This window comes from Dromaius novaehollandiae, chromosome 5 (genome assembly GCF_036370855.1).
Source record: "Dromaius novaehollandiae isolate bDroNov1 chromosome 5, bDroNov1.hap1, whole genome shotgun sequence".
Lineage (NCBI taxonomy): Eukaryota > Metazoa > Chordata > Aves > Casuariiformes > Dromaiidae > Dromaius > Dromaius novaehollandiae.
Window position 1 is genome coordinate 58,804,394 of NC_088102.1, and position 21,532 is coordinate 58,825,925.

Below are 21,532 nucleotides of genomic sequence, written 5' to 3' on the forward strand. Positions count from 1 at the left end.
CCTGGGTGTTTTCATTCGTTTTCTCATTTATGCAGTAAGTTTAACCCCTGTCAATCCAGGAATATGAGAATCACATATAGATTTGTCCAAAAAATACAAATCTGTTTAAATAGAAAATCATGAAAATGGATTTAAATACTTGGTACTGATTCATCTGGTGTTGCATATTTTAATGAAAATTTTCAAAGATATTACTAAGAGGATGTAAATAAATAGAAAAGTTACTGCCCAATTTCTTTTTCTTTATTAAAAATGGTTTAATCTATGCAGGAAAATATTTTGAAAATTGGGTTAGATCTAGAGAAAACAGATGTACTCAACTGCACCTATTTACCCCTTCTAAGAGCTATAATTTCTATTTCATTTTTGAAATTCTTTTATCTAACCCATGGTCCAGTTAAGACTATACACTCTATGATTTGTTTTATCTTTTCCTCCAAATCTGTGGATTTTATTTATCAAAGCTTGATGAGTGTAGTGTTCCTATATGTGCATCACCCAGTTAGGAGGCTGTTGTCCCCTTGTCATAGGTACTTGGTAAGGTTAAATAGAAATATCACTGGATGAAACTGACGTTTTCCTGATAATTTCATAAGGTCTGTATCAAAATAGCTCTGCAGCTTAATGGAAATTTTTCTTTCAGTTTACTCTGAACTTCTTTCAACACATGTTTTCTTCTAGGCTTGGCTGGACATTCTTTCATGCTATAAAATTGTGCAAAGTTTGTGGTATGTATGTTCCAGGTTGCTGGAAAGGGAAACAAGTGCCAGCTGTTTTGGTTAGGAGCTTGCACTGTCATGTTTTTAGAATCTGCTATAATGTCAAGGATGTTCATTTTTCTGCATTGTTTCTCATAGACATCAATTAGACGTCTTTAATATTGGAAACTTAACACATCTGATGGGTAGGTGGCACTGACTGAGGATTTTAAGAATCTACGTGTTTTTGGCACCAAAGTACCCATGTGGATTTAGCACTGTTTGTATAGGAGCCTAGTGTGACAGAGCCCATAAATAACATTCAGAGTTATGCATTACAGCATAAGGAAAAAAGGTATGCCTCCAGTTAGATATGCATCATTCTTCTGTATATTGGATGAGACAATGAACTGTTTAAAAATGTGCTATCCTGTAATTAGAAATTGTCTTATAAATGCATATGCATTATTTCTACTTAATTGTTCCCTGATGTACCCCTTCCAAAGGACATATTTGGACTGATTTAAAAAAAAAAAAAAAAGTTTCATGATATTGGGTAGATTTTTTTGAATGAAGAATACTTGCTTGAGTCTGACTGAATAGACTTACCTTAATCCAGTAATAGTTGTTATTCCCCCTTGGACTAGAGATGGTATTTGGTTCTAGTTCAGCTTTCTCTGATTAATCAGGTACGGCCAACTGCTGAAGAATTTGTCGGACCATTTAGCAGACCTGCCTTGGTAATTATCCCTTCCAGTTGCTGTGGTCATTGTAATTTTCTGAGGTTGGACTAATGCCTCTTAATGCTTTCCATACTTTTCCATCATATCCTACAAAAGTAGCTGTGTTGGAACAGGCCGGTTACCTCTCTGAGTAGTAAGATGACCCATCTAGAGATGCCTGTATTTTGCCAACTGTGCAGCGTTGCACTATGGAGCAGGGTACTTGCAATTTCACATTTGGGTGTGTTTGTCTGCCACAGAGACGAGCAAGGAGACCTGTTATTTCTGCAAACTAAAAAGGATCTCTTCAGCCGAAACAACGGACAGCTCTGAGCCAGTGTGGTAGTACTGTTGTCTATGTCACTTCAGTTAGGTACCAAGGAGAGCTGAAATGCTGAGGAAGTTCCCTCTTAAGCTAGCTATGCTAAATACTTTTATTTAGCAGTTTAGCAGAAATAGTTTTATTAGTCTTGCACATACCTTACAGAGCAAAAATGTTATTCTTTCCAAAAATTTTTTTGCATTCTTTGCTTTAACATTGTGCACATTAAATGTTCCATGTGCACTTTGTTTTCTCTGGGCTAAGCCTGTTTTAACACCTACCTTTTGTAATAATGTAGCATTTGGTCACCATTACACTCCAAAATAAGGCATTACCACATTTGGCAGAAAAAGTGTTTAGGGGGAGGCAAGACCTAAAGAAATCTAAACACATAAACAAGAGCTAAAACAAGGAAATCTAATTCATTAATTAAAAAAAAATTACTTGGGGCAGCAGTTACTCTAATTTCATTCTGCTTAGACAATTTTACTCCCAGTAGAACCTTTTCCTGGCAGCATTTCAGAGGAAGACTCGTATTTTCATTATGAGGAAGTTTTTGTGAATAACTTTTTTTAATTAAGTCAGAACTGACTGCAGTTTCTTTAACACCAAGTCTACCAATGTCATCTTACATTTTTATTATTCTCAAGCTGTTCATTACAGTCAGTTACATTAAAAAAATCAGAAGGATGCTGATATGCAGGGAATTGGTCCAAGTCACCTGATGACTTGAAGACTTTTTTTTTTTTTTTTTTTTTTTTTTTTTTTTTTTACTTCCTCAGTTCTACAGAGTCATAGCTATTTTCTGCCCTTTAGCTTTCATCTTTTAGAAAAGAAATGGTTTTCTTTAGCTTTGGGAGCATTCGGTAGCATAAGCTATCTTTATAGCTCAAAAATATACAATTCTAAGATGTTGGAAATGTCAAAGTTTTGGGGGGGTTCTTTTTGGGGTTTTTTTTGTTTTGTCTTTTTTTAAAAAATGAAGTAGTAATTTCTGCTAGGCTCCTCTTGATTCCTAAGACCTACATCTCCAGACTTGCTTAAGCTCGGATATAACTGTGGTTGCAACTATAGGTGCTTATTGCTTTGCAAGTCAAAGGTTTTAAGTCTCCTCCCAGAAAGTAAGGAGCAAGTAACAGCTGGGAAACTTTGCCCAGAGCAACGAGGGTGTCTGTTCTTTAAAGCAAACATGCTGGTATTCATCCACTGCGTAGATGTTTCCTCAGATCTTCCTCAGCTTTCAGCTCTTCAAAACCCAACCCAAACACAAGTCTTTAAAGCGTCCTTGAGTCCATTGCTTTCTACAGACTTGTCTCGGTGGAGATGAATTAACCTGAGAGCGGGGGCTGCTTTATCTTGCTGCCCTTGTCAGACAAGTTTAATGGTCAAACAAACAAAAGACTTCTGAAACAAACCTTAAAATCTGTCTCTAAGTTACAAGAATGAGACAAGATACTGTATATCAGTATGAGGACAGTTCTGTCCTAAACCTAGGAACCGTCTCTGGTTCCTCAGCTTTTCATTCCTGGCATCCCTAGGGCATGTCCTGGGCAGAGCTCTAGTGCTCCTAAAGGCACTCTTTCTCCCTACTTTTCAGGTAATTCTATGCTCTTAATCTGTTCTTTTTCTTTTTTTTTTTTTTTTTTTTGGGGGGGGGGGGAGAATTTAACAGCTTTGAGAGGACAATGACCTAAAAATTATCACAAAGTAACTCAGACACAAGCACTCCTCACCCTACCTGTAATCCATGGAGTTGGATCCTGTATTCTTTTTGTGTGTTTTGGAGCAAGCCATTTTCTAGTTTTAACAGTGATTTCCTTCATTTCATATCTAGTTGACAAAAGAGTTATCAGAAACACGGCAAATAACTCCTGGAAATAAAGAATTAGAGCTGTTTTGGTTTTAGTCACCTTGCCAATTGGCTCCTTCTGTATTCAGTCTACACTATTTTCTTTTTTGGGCTGTGCAAGCATTTCAAAGATCACTTAAAAATATATTTTGTCAAGTTCTTGGTATCTGTGTTATTAGCTTTCTACAGAAATCACGCATGAACCATTACTGACAGAGAATGACAGAGGACAGAGGGAACAGATTTATCTGCCTAACTTTTGTAGAAATTTCTAGGTTTTCTCAGGTGTTTTCTGGTATTTTCTAATTTTCAAATGGTTAATTTACATCTGTAGTAGTACCTTACTATTTTAATTAGTATGTTATGTGTTGTTATAATTATGTAGTGTGACACTTCTTTCTGTCTTTAAGAAAAAATTGGAATGACAAAATGGAACAAAAAAACATTTTGAAATGGTGAATTAAATTTACTGATTTATTGGTAATTAAATGAAAGCTTGGACATAGTGACCAGCTTTTCCAGTGTCCTGCATCTGCTATAGTAATTGTTGATGTCTCTGCAAAGTGAATATAAAATGCTGCTGTACATCTTCATAAAAGCTTTAAGACTGTACAGGTATAAGAGTGAGTAATATAGTGTCTCTGTGTCAGATGAAACAAATGAAGAAAAGGAAAAAAAACTTCAGGACCACAGATACTAATCACTGAATAGTGAGAGAGAAGAAAGAGAAGGGGAGGGGGGCTAATTCTGATTCCTAGGTTTCTGATTTTTATAGGGTGAACTACTGATGTCCTATTTGCAGCTTTAATGGCTCAAGTCTTATCCTGCTACCTTTCACAGCCATGCTACCTTGGGCAATTTGTATAAAAATTTACTTTCTCTTGCCATTCAGGTGGTTCTTCCGTAAGTAACATTCATAAATAAGCTTTGAACAGCTGTAACTTTTTAGAGGGACTTTTAAAGGTATTTTAAAAGTCTATTTCGTTTATGGCCACAAATTCTAGGTACATGGATATGAGTTATTTACTAGCAAATAATTTGCAGTTAGCTATTTTTGATTAGCACTTCCTCTGGAAATTGCTAAGTCAATTTCTGATTCTTTTTGAATCTGAGAAGTCTACTTGAATTTGTCTTTTCCTCAGTATATTTCAGTGGTGGTAATTCAGTGGCCTATTTTCTAAGTGTTTCCTATGCGCCCTCCTACCTTGCACAAATTAACTAAATTGTGAGGATCTGTATATGTGATCATAAATTCTTGCAATCAGTACAGCAAAGGAATATTTTAAGAAGTTTCCACTCCAAGCTGTAATTTCATGACAAATTTTCTTATAGAAAAGCACTTTGTGACTGACCCTTTCTGTTTCCAGCTGTCCCATATTATGTGAGATAAGTGCCTTTACAAAATGCTTCATAAGCTGTTTTTACAAGAAGAATTTTCTAAAATGATCCACAAAAATGTCATCCTTCATCAAATATTACTCAGATTCACCCTGTGCACAATGTATTTCTGTTTCAATAGTGTGTTGTCTTTTTAAAGACAGCTTTCCTGTTATAGTGAAAGAATACGTAAGACGTAGGAGTATCATTGTACTTTCAATTAGGGTAAAATAGACCCAATCAAATATAAATCACAGGGTCCTTCTATCAATCTCCTCACTTCCCAGAATGTTTGAAGAAGCTCAAGTGAAGCTATTGAATTTGCGTAGTAGGTGTAGCTCTAACAATCTCAAATTTAAGGAAAATAGGTTTGAATCTCTGGAAAGCTAAGTCAGAGAGTGTTTTGAATGGAGTTTCCTAATGGGTGGCCTCTTGGAGGGGGTATTGAGGGTAGTTTGTGCTACTGAGAGTCTTCCAAAATCTAACCCTGCAGGGAGGATGGACTTGGATACAAATTCTGGGGCTTTGTACTTCAGTGGGGTTTGGTTAGGGATACCCATCGCTTATGGTGACTCTTGTCCTTTGAAATGTCGAAGTACTGAAAAAATCTGAACAATAAAGAAGATTACAGTAAATAAGATTACAGTTAAGCCTATTTCATAACAGAAGATCATTTTTCTGTTGACTTCAATGGGACTGGGCTATAGCCATTTTTAAAGAATGTTATTTCCACGGTTGCTGGTATTACCTATCTGTGTAGATCTATGAGTACCTCATGCTGTTTTTTTAAATGCTTTGAAATTTCAAATAGTTTCTGAGGATGAACTAAAACACATTTTCTTTAAGTGTTTTATAGCTTTCAAAAGCTCTTGTCTGTCTAGAATTTATGTTCTGAAATGACACTGTAGATATTTTTTTCTTTATCAAAGAGTGGAAAGCCATAACACAGCACTAAGCTGATCGGGATTGAGTTAGCAGCAAAGCAGCAAACCAACAGAGGTATTTCTACCCATGCATTATATACACTAAGACTTAAAAAATCTCCTGGAAGTTTTATGGCCTACCCAATGTATTCTCTGCTATAAAACTTCATAGAGTTCTTCCAGTGACTAAATCATAGGCATAAAGAACGTGTTTGTCAATAGTTGTATCGTGACTAATTTTTCATGAATGGGGTCCACTGTGGAACTGAGTGGTAACAAGTTGCATTTCACGAAGTGAAAGAACATGAATCCCTTCTTGTGAAATACTGAAACTTCCCTTTGCAGTTTCTGAATTCAAGTCTCAAGCCGCTAATGGCGAATGCAAGTAGTGGAGGTTAATAGTGAGTTCTTATGGTGGATCTAACAAATCTCAGTAGAAATGAATATAGGAATAGGGATGCATTTATGTTCTTGTTAAAAGATATCAAACACTGCAGTGTGATAACTATTTTTTTTGTTTTTATTAATAAAATCATGTACCTGTATATGTACTTATATGACAATACTGTGGAAGATTATTGTGGAAGCTTTAACAAAAGTCAGATCAGGATTTTCATGGTCTTCATTCAAATAATTTGAGCATGTGTGATCTCACTGTATGAAGTCTATTTTAGTACAAATATACTTGACTTGCGAGTTTAGATCAGTTTCCTAACAACTTTAAAGATTCGGGGGAAGTTCCACCTACCCTAACTGTTTTAGTTCCATTTTCATTAAGTTTGTTCTGACTAGAACTCTAAAACAAGCAAATTGATCAGAACCTCTGTTTTTAATATTACAACAGTTATGTTGAATGTATGTTTTGTTTTGCTTGTGGGTAGGTTAATGAAATCAAATATGAACAGAAGTCAAAAACAGAAGTGTTTCTAGGGGAGCAGATAGTGTAGCGCATATAAAGATGTGAGTTAGTCAGGAATGATTTTGAAATTGGTGGTCCTGCCGTAGTACACTTCAAAGACTCTTTTGGCCCTGTTTTCTGTGCTTTCCAATATTTTTATTTTTAAAACTCACAAAGGTGATGCAAACTTTTCTTTGTACTACAAATACACATTCATAGCATGTGTGTGACCAAAAAAAAAGCCCAGTGGACTTCTGCTCATTCTGATTTCATATGTTGCCCATTCTTGCTACAATGACTTCAAATGACAAGTTAATCTCATGATAAACTAAACTCCCACAAATTCGTTACATTTGTCTCCATGCATTTTTAATTAAACTGATGAAAACATTTAGATCAGGAAGAAATTTGTTCCAAGTCAGATTGACAGGAACTGTACAGCTTGGGGAAGTGTGTGTGTGTGTGTCGGGGGGATTTGGGGGTGCAGGTGTGTTGTTATTTTTGCTGCCTTCTGATGGTTGTGTGGAGCATAGTCTACTTTCTGTGCTTAAAGGATCATTTCACATTTAACAAAGAGAAGAGACAGACGCAGGTATCAGAGGATACAGGGGGTACAGGTTTATGCCCTTCACATTTAATATTCTCCCTGGTGTGCTGCACAAAAGCTGTGAGCTTTTGTGTTTGGTTTTCGTTTCTCTAGTTTTAAGTTTCTGTCAAAATATTGGAGTGTATTTTTTGGCTTGTGGTGTGTAGGCGATGTAATAGAATTTTTTTGAGCTCTTCTGGACTAGAAGCATCTTTTGCCTGTTGCTTAAAATTACATGGGACTGAACTTGATGATCAAGTAGTTCTTTCCAGTTATATGTCCGTCTCAGGGCACAGCTCATCAAGTTTATGGCTCTGCATTATTCACAGTCTGTGGTGTTAATTATTTTTTTGTCAAAGAAATGAAGACTGATTTCCTCAAGTATTCTTGAAGTTCTTGAGTGTATAGCAATTTCAGAAGTTTAATCAGTCACGTTTGGAGTTTCCTTTTAGGGACTGGAACTTCTCCAAGGGCGCACCGCTGCCTCCAGATCCCTCTGTGTTCCCATGCTGTTTCTAACTTATGCATTGCAGTTGTCAAGGCTCCTTCTGCCCATCATTAAATCTTCAGATTTAATGAAGAACATCACAAAACTCCTTCCTATGCTACTAGTCTCTTCAGATCGCTGCTGTTTTTATAGCATATTCTGCCATTCTTACTCCTAGTGCTTAGAACTATCCTCTTCATAGTTTTCTTTAAGTGTGATGTCTTCCCTTTCATTGCAGTTGTCTCAGGAACTTTGAACAAATACTTTTGTCTGTCAGGTAGCTAAACAGAACCTAAAGGCCTTTGTTAACTTGCAGTCAGTACTTCAGGTAATTTTTAGCAGTACTGAATAATGTAGGTTTAAAAATGAAGTCTATTTTATTAACAGCAGAAATAGTTTGCTGTATATTTCAAAAAAATGGAAAAGTATTATTATAAAAACAATATTTTGTACAGTTATGATCTACAATTTTTGGTTTTGGTGGCGCAAGGTAATGAGAAAGAAATCCTGATGACTTAAAAGAAGTGGATATTACATGGTATTTTGCTTTCGTTAGTAGAGGGCAGGACAGTTGATAGTCCAAGAAGTCCCTTCCACTTTGTCTACTCTTGTTTGATTTTTTGTTTGTTTGTTTTGTTGTTGTTCTTGTTTTGAGACATATAGATGTCATAAATATATTTGGTTCAAGGCTTTTTTGAGGTTAGAGTAGTTGCATTTTCAGTGTTAGGAATTGCTCTTGATAATTCCACTTACTTATCTAGCAATATTCCAAATGGATCTGTCGCTTTATGAAAATGGAGTTTAGAGTTTGTCAGACTTTATCTGCTTTGCCAAAAGGAATGACTTCTGCAACTGATGCTAAAATACTAGTTTGTTGGCAAAGAGCCAGCCATCATTGTGCTTGTAGTTACTAATGGCTTGGATCTCAAGGAAAGTAAAAATACTGTGCCAGTGCACCAGGTGAACCTCATTCGTATCACCTATAATGGACACAACACCCAGCTGCCATTTCCAGACTTTTCTCATGAAACAATCCTTCTAATATCTCTGTTCTTATTAAAGTAAATTTACAAAATACTTTCCAAAGATGAGCCTGGAAACTTAAACATAGCATGCTCTAATGAGCCTCTGCTTTTTGGTGTCCCAGAGATGATGATTTATGGCACATTCTGATATTTGTCACCCGCACTAACCTCTCTGTATTGTGTAGGCTATAAAATATCCCTTTCACCTACTTGCCTCCTCTCTTTCTGCCACCTCCCCAATCCTCTCCCCCCACCTTTTTCCTTCATAGGTACCAATTACCTTTTCTTACAGAGATACCCTAATGAATATATATGTAACTATAACTCTGAGAAGTTGTGAATATGAATTTAGCTTTGAAAGAAAACTTTGTTCAGACCTGCAGAAGGGTTGGTGGGTTTGAAAGCTATACCAGATCATCTCGAGAAAAGAGATTTCCTCCTCCCATGAACCTCATTCTGCATTACCAGCTTGCAATTTTAACCTCATGTGCTTGTGACAATTAAAATGAGAAGACCTGTCCATGGAACTTGCACTGCAATACATCGTTAACATAGTATCTTTGCCTAGTTGGTCTTCCATCTGTTTACTGAGCAAGAAATATGAACTCAATTATATTCCAGAAAACTTCTAATGTGTGACTGACTTTCATATGTGCATGAATATACATATTTGAAAATTTTTCATACATGTATCTAGCTTGCTTGCTGCCAGATAATTTAGATTAATTTCCAAGTTACAGCCACAAAACTTTCTTTGGTATGAAAAAGAAATAGGCCCGTAAATCTCTGAAAGACTTCCAACTCGTCATTCAAGCTTATTCCCTCCCGAAGCTTCTTTAAGATTTGGATTAGAAATCTGAGATTTAAGAAACCCTGTGTTGGAGACCTATTACTTTCCTGATATTCCCAACTGCAGAATCTTATGTTCTCCTTTTTAGCTGTAGATCTCAGTGCTTTACAGAGATAATATTATCCTGCTATTCTGATAGGGAACTGAGCTACAAAGAAGTGGTGAGCTCAAAATCAGCCCAGCAGTTCAGCAGCAGAATGAGTTCTTAAATAAAAGTCTCGTGCATCTCCATCCAGCACTCCCTCAGCTTGGCCATGCTGCCTTCTCTGTGTTGTGTACCTGCTGTGTCATATGAGCAGCAACAACAACAAAATACTAAGAATTCATTGTATTTCCATATGTTATACCCTCAACACAATGCAAATTGAAGTAACTGGGGTGTTTGCATTCCCTTTGAAAATGAGGTTTATAATAGAAATATCAACAGTCCATAAATTACAGGAGTGCTGTTGACAGTCTGAGACTTAAATACACCTTTCCTGTGATATATGAAATGGAGATGGATCAGTCCAGTAAGTTACAGTAACTATGGACCATTCCATAACTAAAAACTGCATATTTTCTTTGAAAGGAAAAAGGACTGCTGAATCCAACAGGAAAAAGTGGGCAAAATACACTCGTAAGAAATAGCGGGAAGTTAGTGGAAAAAGCTTGCTTTGGGAGATGATTGCATATTGCAAATGCATCGGTGTTCTTGAATTGTAATCCCAGCCTGCAGATTGCATATTGCAAATGCATCGGTGTTCTTGAATTGTAATCCCAGCCTGCAGATATGTCGGGGAGTTCACTGATGGTGTCACCTGATTTTTTTTTTTTTTTTTTCCCCTTTTTCCCTGTCTTACTCGGTTCTTTTTCTTCTGTCTTGGTTCATAGTCGGTGCCAGAAATCCCACAGAATCCTTATCATTCTTTACTTTCTTTTTGTTTTGTTTTTTCCTTTGACAAAGATATAATTCTTGTTTTGGTCTTTGTGTTGATAGGATGTATGACTTCAGAAAGAGCATCATCTTAACACATTTAAGATTTAATTGCTATTGTAATATGTGCAAGTATTTATGTAATTAAGTCCTATTCTTGTCAGAGTCGAGTGAAGCTTTAACCGCCTACTGCATTACAATAAAAATACTCCTAAGAAAAGAGGATTGGCTGAATAAGGCATATGTCGAGCTTGGCAAATGTTTTGATAAATGATTTGTCCAGACAGAAGAATCACTTTCTTTGATGACATTAGTTGTCTTTTATGTTCTCCCTGAAAAAATGTCCAGCCCGGGAATCTGTCAGAGGAACAGCCAAGATGGTAAGCAATCCAAGAACTGAAATATGATCGCAAGAAAACGTTGAATAGCTAGCTCTGAGCAGGAAAGATGCTGAAAAGCTCAATTAAGTCTGATTGTTGTTCATTAGTGTTTTAGCCAGCTTTGGTCAAGTTAGAGGCGCTGATGCGAAAGTAGTAGTGAACATGCGAAATCAGTGAGAGGTGAAAGATACCAAGCTGCTGAATTTCAGGATGGGCTTTAAAGTAATACGAATCTCTGCAGATTTATTGCTGTGTGGTTTGCTCTAGAAAGAGCATAGATAAAATTGCTCAGAGTGCCTTATTTTCCTTTACCGACCTGGGGCTCTGCGGCCCCAGCTGGGGCGGTGAGCAGGGACGTGGCGGTCGTGGGACCACAGCAAGGCGCTGGGGGGGGCACTGGTGTGATGACATGATGTGACATGATGTGCAGCTTGGGGGGGGGGGGGGGGCAGCCTGAGTGCTAGCAGAGAGGCCCAGGGCACACGTAGCCCCATGGAAATGGGATCCTCCGAGCATGAGGCCTCCAAAGGCAGTGGCTAGTGAGAGAGTGGGGAAGGTGCAATTTGAGGAGATGTGATCTAGAAATTGGTGCTCCAGGTTTGTGGCGATGGAGCTTCCTGGGAGTCAGTGAAGCCCAGTGTTGGGTCTGGCAATCCGGACTCCGTTTAACTTACTCTTCAAAGGTTTCAGGAATCCCAGCAGTAACTCATGAGACTGGGGGGGGGGGGGGGGGATAAAGGGAGAGATTTTTAAGGACACTTACTCCTTGGTATTGGAAATAATCCTGAGTTTAAATATTCCTGGAAGTCCAGGGTCTTTCCTTAGAAAACCTCCTCAAAATAGACGAAGTGTGGAAGACAAGTTTCTGTCAACACTTCGTGTCTAAAGAGCCATTCGAAAGCAGTCTTGGTTAAAATCCTGTTGTGCCTCTGTCACTTAGGGCATTGAAAAGACTTTTTGAGCTGTTTTTGCCTCTATGCTGTCTCAAACATACATCTTATTTGACAATTTTCTTAATTCAATTTTTTGCCCAGTAAAACCCAAAAGAAACCTTAACATTATATTTCTTTCTCTCAGCATTGTGGTGTTTCTCTAATAATACGTATGACGCTACTCTCATTGTGTCAATGAGAATATTTCTATAAAATATTTCTATAAAATGTATTAGAGATGAAAACTCTCTGTACTGTCAGTGCAAAAAATACGCTTCTGATATGCACGACTAAACAGACAAATGTAATTGAGCTGCTGGAAGTTTAATATTGGCGATGCATTGTATTGGCTGACAGCGGTATAAATGGTGCGCAGACCCCTGCAAACCCTTGCTGTCGTTACTTTTCACCTTTTCAACTCTCAGGAGAGAGGCAGTTGAGAGCAGTGCTACAGGGCCATAAGAAATTGGTTAAAGTGTCTCCCAAGCCATTTTTCTTGTCTGGTAGGGCAACAGATACCTCCAGATCTCATTCTAAACAGTCTTCAGAGACAGCATGGGACTTCAGGATCGTTATTACAAAAATCCTATTCCTGTGGTAGACAGAGGGCTTTTAGTGATAACACGATTGTTCTTCTCTCTAAGTTAATGGAAAAAAAACCCATCTTATGCAACAAATGTGACTGAACGTGACTGCTAGAGGGGGAAAAGGGGAGCTAGAAATGCACATCAGGCCAATAGCTAGATCTACCATAAGACATAAAGGTCTAAAATGGGATAGACACATTTGAAAATGCAATCATGAGGTCGCCAGCTTATCCTCATAGGCACCAAAGGTTTTATTGTGGACTGGCTCTTCGTGTCATTTGGTAGTTATCCAATGTACTGTTCCTTTGGCTGAATTGCTGTTCAGGCAGCAATATCCTCTGTATGCTCTGTCTTGACAGTGATGAGCAGCTAAGAATTTTTCTAATGTGGGGAAAAGATCTACAACCAACATCTAATGTGGTAGCAGCATTCAGAATGAACTTACTGCAAACTTCCAGTGGTAGTGTACACCTAAATACTGAATAGCTATTGATCTCAGTAAAAATAATGCCTTTTTGAGGAAGGGAACTCACCCTAGATCTCGGTCTCAAGAATACGCATCTGAACTGATAGGGCATGCTCACTTTCCCCTCTTCTCCCTTGCTGTTCATTTGATCTTCAATTAAATTTTAGAAATCTAACACCTCCTTGAGGGACAGAGGGTGCTTCCGCAAGGCTTATAGCTTCATGGTTAGAGCAGTTTCCTGGCGAGTGAGAGATGAGGCTTTGAACACCTGCAAGCTGAATAAGGGATTGAAACCAGTGTCTCTGACAGACCTAGTTGGATACCGTAATCAGCAATCTTGTGTAAAAGTGTAGGCATCGTTCTCACCTGTCATCTTTGAAAGAGTTGTCCCTCTGATATTGTTATATGTTATTGTATTATACATTTATTTTAAAGCTAGACTTAAGCTTCCAACTCCTGCATTGGGGGAGGTGAATCCTGCAGCTGTTAGGCAATCAGGCACTTGATGCCCTGAAACTTAGGGTGCCTGTCACCTTGGTGTTTCATACTGGATAGCTTTGTTGGCCTCTGCTCCATGAGCTGACTCTTCTAAGGGGTCTAATAACTTTATAATCAGTTTAGATGTTTAACTTGGGCTGTTTTACTCTGAAGACTAGGGGCCTTAAAATCAGGTGTTGCATAGCAAAGCATTGCATTGCACATGTCTCCTTGCAGGTAATTGTAAACTTCAAATAGTTATTTGAAATCATAAAAGCTGAAGGAGAGGGAAAAAAGAAAACATGTAAAACACCACCTAAGATACCTTCCAGTCAATGCAGGGCTAGTCTTTTAAAATGAGCTCCTTCTCAGAGAATGCAAAAAGTAGGAAAGACTGTAAATCCTGTGAAATGTTCATGTGTGAGGAAAGCCCACTTGAGGAGAGAGAGAAGTTTTTCTCCAACCATTATAGCTCCACCAAATGCAATATTACCCCAGTAATTATGTCATGTGTAATAGTCATGGACAGCAACTTTATTCATCTCAGTGCACAAAGAAAAGCCGCACTGCAGTCTCTAAGATACGAAGCTTTCTCTGTTAAATTTGCCATGGATGGTTGGATTTGTCAGTTTGCATGTGTCTTTTGACTGATGCATCATGCTGGATGCGCCAGGCAAACACACACTAATTAGTAGAACAAATAGAAAACCCTAAGGATGCCCATGCTTAATGACATTGCCCATATTCTGAAACGTCTCTGCTACAAAGTACTCGTTTCATGGCTGTAGGCAGTGCAAGTTAATTTATCTGTATCAATTGCTAAAGTTGAAGCCTTCACTTTTAACAAGACAGACTGTACTTATACTTACCCAGGAAACTTTCCATCAGCTTAGCTTTTGAACAAGAGAAAGAAAGTAGCAGAAAAGGGCCAGGCCAATTCAGGGAGGAAAAAAGTAACAGACAGAGGAGGTTTTGTAAGTTTAAAGAGTTAATAGATGCTGATGAGCTAATTCACTTGGAATTAGTTTGGTACTATGTAAAAAGTGAATGGCTGCGGAGGAGGACTGTGCTCCGAGTGAGATCCTTCCTCCGAGGAGCGCTGAGGGAGAGCCCGGGGTGCTGGCTCTGAACAAACGGGGACTGTACCGACTGCGTGCGGCTCCTGCCGTGAACGCTTCAATCACGTAACTGCTTTTCAGTCGGTCTCAGCAAAAGAAATGAAAAGTCGACTATGGAGAATGAGGCAAACTTGCAGGCATTTTATGCTAGTTGTCTTGTTGCTTTTAGTTGCATATTGGTCTGCCTGCCTTCACTGATAAATTTGACTGAGGAACCTGGATAAGGTGAACCTTGTTTTTGTGGAACAAATGACCTGGATGTAGCAGGGGAGGGGAAGGGCAGAGTGGAGGGGGGGACAGCCTGGCAGACTACGATTGCCGTTTCTGCTGCATTTAACAGGATGTGAGGACTAGAGAAAGCAACTTGTCCTGGGAAGAGCACTTCTCCTCACTCGCAGCGTAACCCCTCTCTCAGCGGGGGAAGCCGCAGCAGTCAGCTTACAAAGGCTCTGACCGCCACCTCTTCAGAAGCACGTGGATAGACACTGTCGATAGCTCTGTATTTGCAGGAGACTAGGATAGAAGCAAGCTTACAGTGGTGAAGCTTTCAGAAGGTAACCTTTCTAATACAGAAGGTTTGTCATCCTCACAGACCTTGGCGTTTGGCACCCAACTCCAGATTCTTGCTGAATAGCTTCCGGAGGTGAGTTTGGAATCCAAAAATTAGAATCTGATCCTAGTAAATCCGTCAGTAGCTACCACAAGGGCTTCAGGCTGCTTGTCATTTCCCAGATTTGCATGTAGTTTGTGTCTAAACATGGTCATATTCACTGGTCTGCTGCACTCTGAAAGTGGTTTAGGTTAGAAAAGGCTTTGTGCCCTCTCCCACATCTGGCACTCTGAAGTATTCAGGTGCTGATATGAGACAAACCTTTCCGACTTTCACCTCCGAGGTGGAGGGGGGCGGAGGAGGGCAGTGTTTTTGTGTCAAACACTGGAGATAGGGACTCGGGGGGCCTAGGTTCACATAATTTCACTGCTGTAAACTTCTTTTGGGGGGTTAGATAAGTCATTCAGTGTCATCGTGCCTCTGTTCCGTGTATAAAATGAAAATAATGAGACCTGCTGTCTCCTGTGAACGTCTGCTTAGTTTTTCTGAAGGTCTGAACAGACCTCCTGTGTTCGCGTAGCGGGACCGTGCGCAGAGCTGTCTAGTGTGTGGGGGCTCATGTAGCGCGCACCCCTGATGCACACAGCTGCAGGTTGGTGCAGAAACGCATCTCGTGTTTCTGGCCTATCCCCCTCTCTACATCCCTTTTTCTTTTTTTCTTTTTTTTTTTTTTTCTTGGGGGGGGGGTAAATAATGCTAGTGAAACTCGCACCCAAGCCCCCCCCCCCGCCTGCTGTTTCTTGCCTGCTGAGGGAGTGCGCGGTTATCTTGCTCCATCCGCCCCGAGGTACTCGGTAACGTTTACAGCGCCGGTGCTTGGGGGAAAGGTTGCGGGGGGGGGTAACGCGGAGCGCCGCGGAGCCCTGCCCTCCCCTGCCGCCGCCGCCCCCCCCCCCCCCCCCTGCGGCGGGGCCTCGGCGGGCAGCGCGTTCGCACGGCGGGGGCTCCGGGCTGTGCTGCGCTGCGCTGAGCAGCCGCCGCTCCCCGCGCTGAGACAAAACAGCGCGTCGCTCCGGCATCTGGGCAAGATCAGGCCCCGTCCGCCCGCCCCTGCTCGCTCCCTCCCTCCCTCCCTCGCCGCCTCCCCGCCCCGCTCTCCCCTCCCTCCCCGCCTCCCTCCCTCCGCTCCCCGGCAGCCGCCGAGCCGCTGCCTCCGACCTGGCCGCGCCGCCCCGCCGCCGCCGCCGCTCTCCCGGGGCGCGGACACCGCCGCCCCCCGCCGCCACCGCGGAAAGTTGCGCCGAGCCCGAGGATGGGGCTGTGCCTGCGCCCCTTCGTCCTGCGGCTCCTGGCGCTGACTTTCCCCTTGGTGGCCAGGGGGTTTCCCGATGAAACCCTGGAGAAAGCCGCCAAGTCGGAGGGGTACTGCAGCCGCATCCTGCGAGCCCAGGGCACCAGGAGGGAAGGGTACAATGAATTCAGCCTCAGGGTGGAAGGCGATCCGGAGTTTTACAAGCCTGGGAACAGCTATCGGGGTAAGTTGGCCGTGCTCTACTTGCAGAAATAATCAGGGTGGTCAGAACAAGTGTCAGGGAAACTCTGAAGCGCCTCTGCCCATCGCCTCTGTATCCCTTTGGGGGTGTGTGTGTGTGTGACACCGTGGGCTGAGGCAGGGTGATGTACCCCCACGCGTTGCTTCCTTGGGGATGCTTCCATGACAAGTGAGAGGGAGTTGGGTTGCACAGTATCACTTCACTCCCAAATATTAGCTTGATACCAAAAGGGATTTCCGCTGTCTTTTGTAAATTCTTGCCGCTGGTTGAGTGCCAGCGCCGGATCGCAAGTTGGTGCGGCACCAGAAACGTGCTCTTCCTCCTGTTCACCTGGCTCTGTGGGATTTCTTCCTGCCCCGTTAAATACAGCAGAGTGGCTGGAAGCCCTAACATCCAGTGGAAAGGAGAGGAAATACAGAGGTAACTGTGCTTGCCCTGAAATACGAATTTTAATATATTGAGTTAGCATATGGGCAAACAGTGATGCAGGAGGCTGCCAGCTTCCCACATTTTCCACTTATGTTTATCCCCTGTTCCTCCTTTTTTTCTGGGGGAATGAACAGATGGTGCAAACAGGAAAGAGGCAGAGACGGTGCTAATGACCACTGTAAATAAGAGATGGAGGCATTCACTCTCTACTGAGCTTTTCACATGCAGTCCTTGAAATCAACTTCAACTTCCAAAGCACATCTCAGCTTGTTTTTCTAGTTAATAGGTAAGGGCAGTCTTTAGTCACTTTGTTTGCTTCGGCATATAATGCTTCTTGGAAATAAACCTTCTTAGAATATGCTGTTAACTTTGTATTTCCAAAGTACTTTGGAAAGAAATTGGGTATGGTACTTAAAAATGATCATTCTCTTTTATAAGCGAAATGAATGGTGTCTTGGAGAAACCCTCCTTTGGGAAAAGAAATGTTGAGAGCTTTTCTCCTGAGTATGTGTCCTAACCTTTATTAGATTCAGTATAAAGAACAATGCTTTCTCTTTACATGAACATGGAAATTCTGGTATAGTTGGGGAAAAGTATACCTATAATCATTATCTTAAAGATTTAAAAAAATCTGGTCAAAACCTGCTTTGAGCATCAGGCTGTAACTTTGCATAATTTTTATGATTAAATTTTATCTCAGTAATTTGTGTATTTTAATGTGGTGTGAGGAAATATACCTTCCCCACAAATAAGTTAACTGTTCCAGGCGTTAAAATTAGCACATTGAGTCTGAAAGGCTTCATGTTGCATGTCAGCTCGATATGTGTTCGAGGTAGGATAGAGACAAGTGCTGAGTTCTTTGACAGTGATAAACATGTGAATGTTCTTAAAGAATTTCATGAGTTATCTCTGGAAGTATCATAGGATATTTTCAGTCATCTACCAAAGAAGTTTCTATTAGATGGAAATCTACTGGGGAAAATCTCCCAGATGAATTAGCAGAACTAATTTTGCAGATATATTAGGCTGTGGTTTTTAGAGCTCAATTAATAAAATAATCATATTAGTATATTGTAGCTTCTTAGAAATGAGAAAATTACAGGTAACAATAAAAAGTTAAAAGGTAGACCAAAATACTTGTCCAGGTTTTTGGTATTTAAGATGAAAGTATTCAGGTGGCACCTAAGCTTATGTAAATGGTCCTTTAAGGACACTTTCTGAATGATAGAAAGAATGTAAGTAAATCCTCCAGTAACAAATAGGTTATCCATAGTGATAGTTAACGCTGATGGCTTTACAGAAAGTTTTAAGAGGTCATTTTCAATGGAAATTCCACAGCACAATCAGAACTATACTTCTGTTTTATATAATAGTAGAGAAAATCCAACTAATTAAAAAAAAAAACTGTGGGGTTATGGCAAGCCTTTTTGTTTTTTTAATCTTGTACAACACTGCAGAAGATTCTCACAACCTCAACTGAGTTGGAGCCAAATGCGCCTGTTCCCATAACCCCTGTCTGATTTAATGCTGTCTGGGTCCATGGCACACTCCCTAGCAGGCTCCTGGAATAAACTAGTTTTTATGCAAGGTGGATGACACAGGAATTAGCTCTACAAACAAGATCGGTGCTCCATCAAATTGATGGTATAGATGCGTCCGTTTACATCTGTGGCTTTCCTGATCGCTGGTTGACATGGCACCCGTGCAGGACCCCAAGCCGCAGCGACCAGAGGAAGCACTGCAGCGCGCCGGTGGCGTGGGAGCCGGGAGGCACAGTTCACAGCTGCCCTACGCCTTTGGAAAGCTCTCAGGCCCTTCCTGCGCAGACTGACCTTTAGTTCAGCCAGGATCTGTTTGCCCGCAGGGGAGGTCGCTGGGAGGGTCTGGGCGTAGGGGAGTCTTGCCTCCCACCCGTCTGGAGCCATAGGAGGAGAAAAAGGCCCTGAGCGCTGAGCGGTCTCTCTCTGAATGGATACGCACCTCCCCTCCTCCCAGCGCTAGCAGCAGTGAACAAGGACGTTTTCTCTTATCTCAGGCATCTAAGAATGAAGTAGCAGCAGGGCTGAGGAGGCCTAGTGGCCTCGGGCTTGGGGGTTTCCCCTGGGGAGGGGACGTGACCGAGCTCTGACATCCGCTTTGGAGACCTCGGTGCTGCAGCCTGCCGGGGCAGAGCCTGCGCCTGCCTCCTCTCCGCAGCCGCTGCCCTCGCGGGACTGGCAGCCCGGTGCGGACGGTGCCAGGGTGTCGTCCTGGGGTCGGGGTCCCCTGCAGCTGCTGGCTCACTTAGGCCATGACGGGCTGCTCTTGCTTCTGCTGAAGTGACAAGGCTTCCCTCGCTTTCCAAGGGCGAAATTGGGACTTAGGCTTCGGAAGTGTTGCTGCATCATGACCTTTGAAAGTAGTCAGTTCTACCTTCACTGATCTGTACAGCTAGATTAGTAATTGCATGAGATTTCCATGAAAAAGGAGTAGATTTATCCTCTTAAAAATATATATGAGTTTTAAAACTTAGTAGTATGTCTATTTCTCATGATAACACGAAATGCAAATAGTTTCTTCCACGATATCCTGAAATTGTTTTTTTGCTGAAGACAGTAAGGATATGACCAGTATAATCCTGTTAAATATTCCTTCTCCATGGATGCAGTTTCTATTTTTAATGGAGTTTTCACTTGTAAGTCTGTTTACCTTCGTAACCTATGTTTTCTGCGACCAGCACAGTTCATGTTATGCGCTTCATTTGCTTTGGTTTGGGAACTTCTCTTCTGAGTAATATTTAATCTTTCCATTTCTTTGTTCTGGAAAACATACAAACATCTTTTTCTGTAATGTATAAAGAAACTCTTGTTCTGTACATGCTTTAACACCTCTCACACTTCACAAATTACTGATAGCCTAGACAACAGAAGTGCGTTTGTTGATACCTGTGCGATGTCCAACATAAGATGTGATGTTACATAGGACGTGGAAAGCCAGGTTTCCTGCCTGAAGCCAAGCAGCAATTGCTCCGATGGTGCTCTCCACCGGGGAGGAGGAGGGTGTGCCGAAGGTGCGTGAGGAAGCGTACCTTACACGGCAGCCGGAGATTTGCCGGGGCGATGGAAAGGGACAAAAGTAACTGTTGAGGAGTAATCTTCCTTTTAAAGCACAGTCTTTATCTTTGTTTGAGACTTGCGCTGAGATTTAACTGGCCTTTACTGGAGGTCCGTATTACTCAATGAGCAGTAATTAATGTGGACGTTGTGTAACCAGTACTCAGCTGCTCTTTAAAATGGCACAAATAGAGCTTAGTCCAAGAAGAACAACTTCTTACTCTTACGCAACAAGAAGTCGCTATCTCTTGTGAAAATCCAGATGTAACCTGGCAGTTTCCCACTCCACGTGGGCCCCAAGCCTCCTTGTTCTGGATAGAAAAATCAGTTTAGAGCTGGTAACTACCATCTCCGTAGCGAGGCGCTGGGTTTGTGTGTTCTTCAAATGAAAAGTTGCAATGCAGCGTTATCTTAGCGCACTGGATAGTGCAGAGAACTGACAAATATTTTCAGCTCAAGTGTTAGCGTTTGTTCTGGCCCAGCTCAGGGGTGACCAGAGTGTCCCTGAGCTGAGGTTGCACGGGCACTGAAATCCAGCGTGGGTCTGCGCAGCGGCTGGGGGCTGCCGCCCAGCCTTCCTCTCCCTCAGGTCGTGGTGTCCCTGCGAGTGTCCCCGAGGCCGCGCCAGGAACCCGCCCCGGGAAGGGACCTGGCTGAACTCCCCTCTTGGTTTTTTGGTTTTGTTTTGCTTTGCAGCTGGATCTGCTCCCTGGTTCAGCTGACAGCCCAGCTGCGTGTGCTGCTCTGTGGGAGCTGGGCAAGGGGGAGGGCAGGCTTGCGCACTTTGGTGGGAGCAGGGATTTGTTCTGGGTTAAAGCGACTGTGTAACCACAGCAGGAGTATTGCTAACCCCAGACATTCAAAAACTATGAGTCAGCTGCTGGAATTCTCTTCCTCCCTTTTTGCTGATGAATTTTTAGCATTTCAGATATCCTCTGTTTAGTAGTAGGTGTTTTGTTTAGGATTTTTAAACTGCTTTGGTTTGATCTGTAAATTTGTGAGGAAAATAAGGAGACCTGTTGAGTCAGTTCATAGCTGGATTTTTGTGCTTACATCAACATCTAAGTATTCCTGGTGTAACCTCTTATTCATAGTGATTCAGACTTCTGAATTAGATTTAATATATGGAAAAAATTGTTGCCTGTAGAAGATTTTTATGGGAATTAGCTTCTAGGAACCAGTCTTCAAGGGAATGTAATGGGTTCATCCTCATTGAGTTCATCAGTGCTATTCACAATTACTGCCACTGAGAGGCTGGCCCTGGATTTTTATTTAGATGGAGCTGCAGGAGTTTG

General features: G+C 41.4%; 1 protein-coding gene across 3 annotated transcripts in view; it reads left to right on the forward strand.

Annotated features, from left to right (window-relative positions):
- The window catches only part of SPON1 (spondin 1), a 508,261-nt gene that overhangs the window by 292,721 nt on the left and 194,008 nt on the right, over window positions 1-21,532 (forward strand). Inside the window, exon 1 of one of the 3 annotated variants that reach the window (XM_026104482.2) lies at window positions 16,307-16,698. The exons of the other annotated variants lie outside the window; for them this stretch is intronic. Coding sequence (XP_025960267.1) covers window positions 16,476-16,698 — 223 coding nt within the window. The 5' untranslated portion in view covers window positions 16,307-16,475. Of the gene's footprint in view, window positions 1-16,306; window positions 16,699-21,532 lie in introns of those variants that run through there. 3 annotated transcript variants of the gene reach the window in all.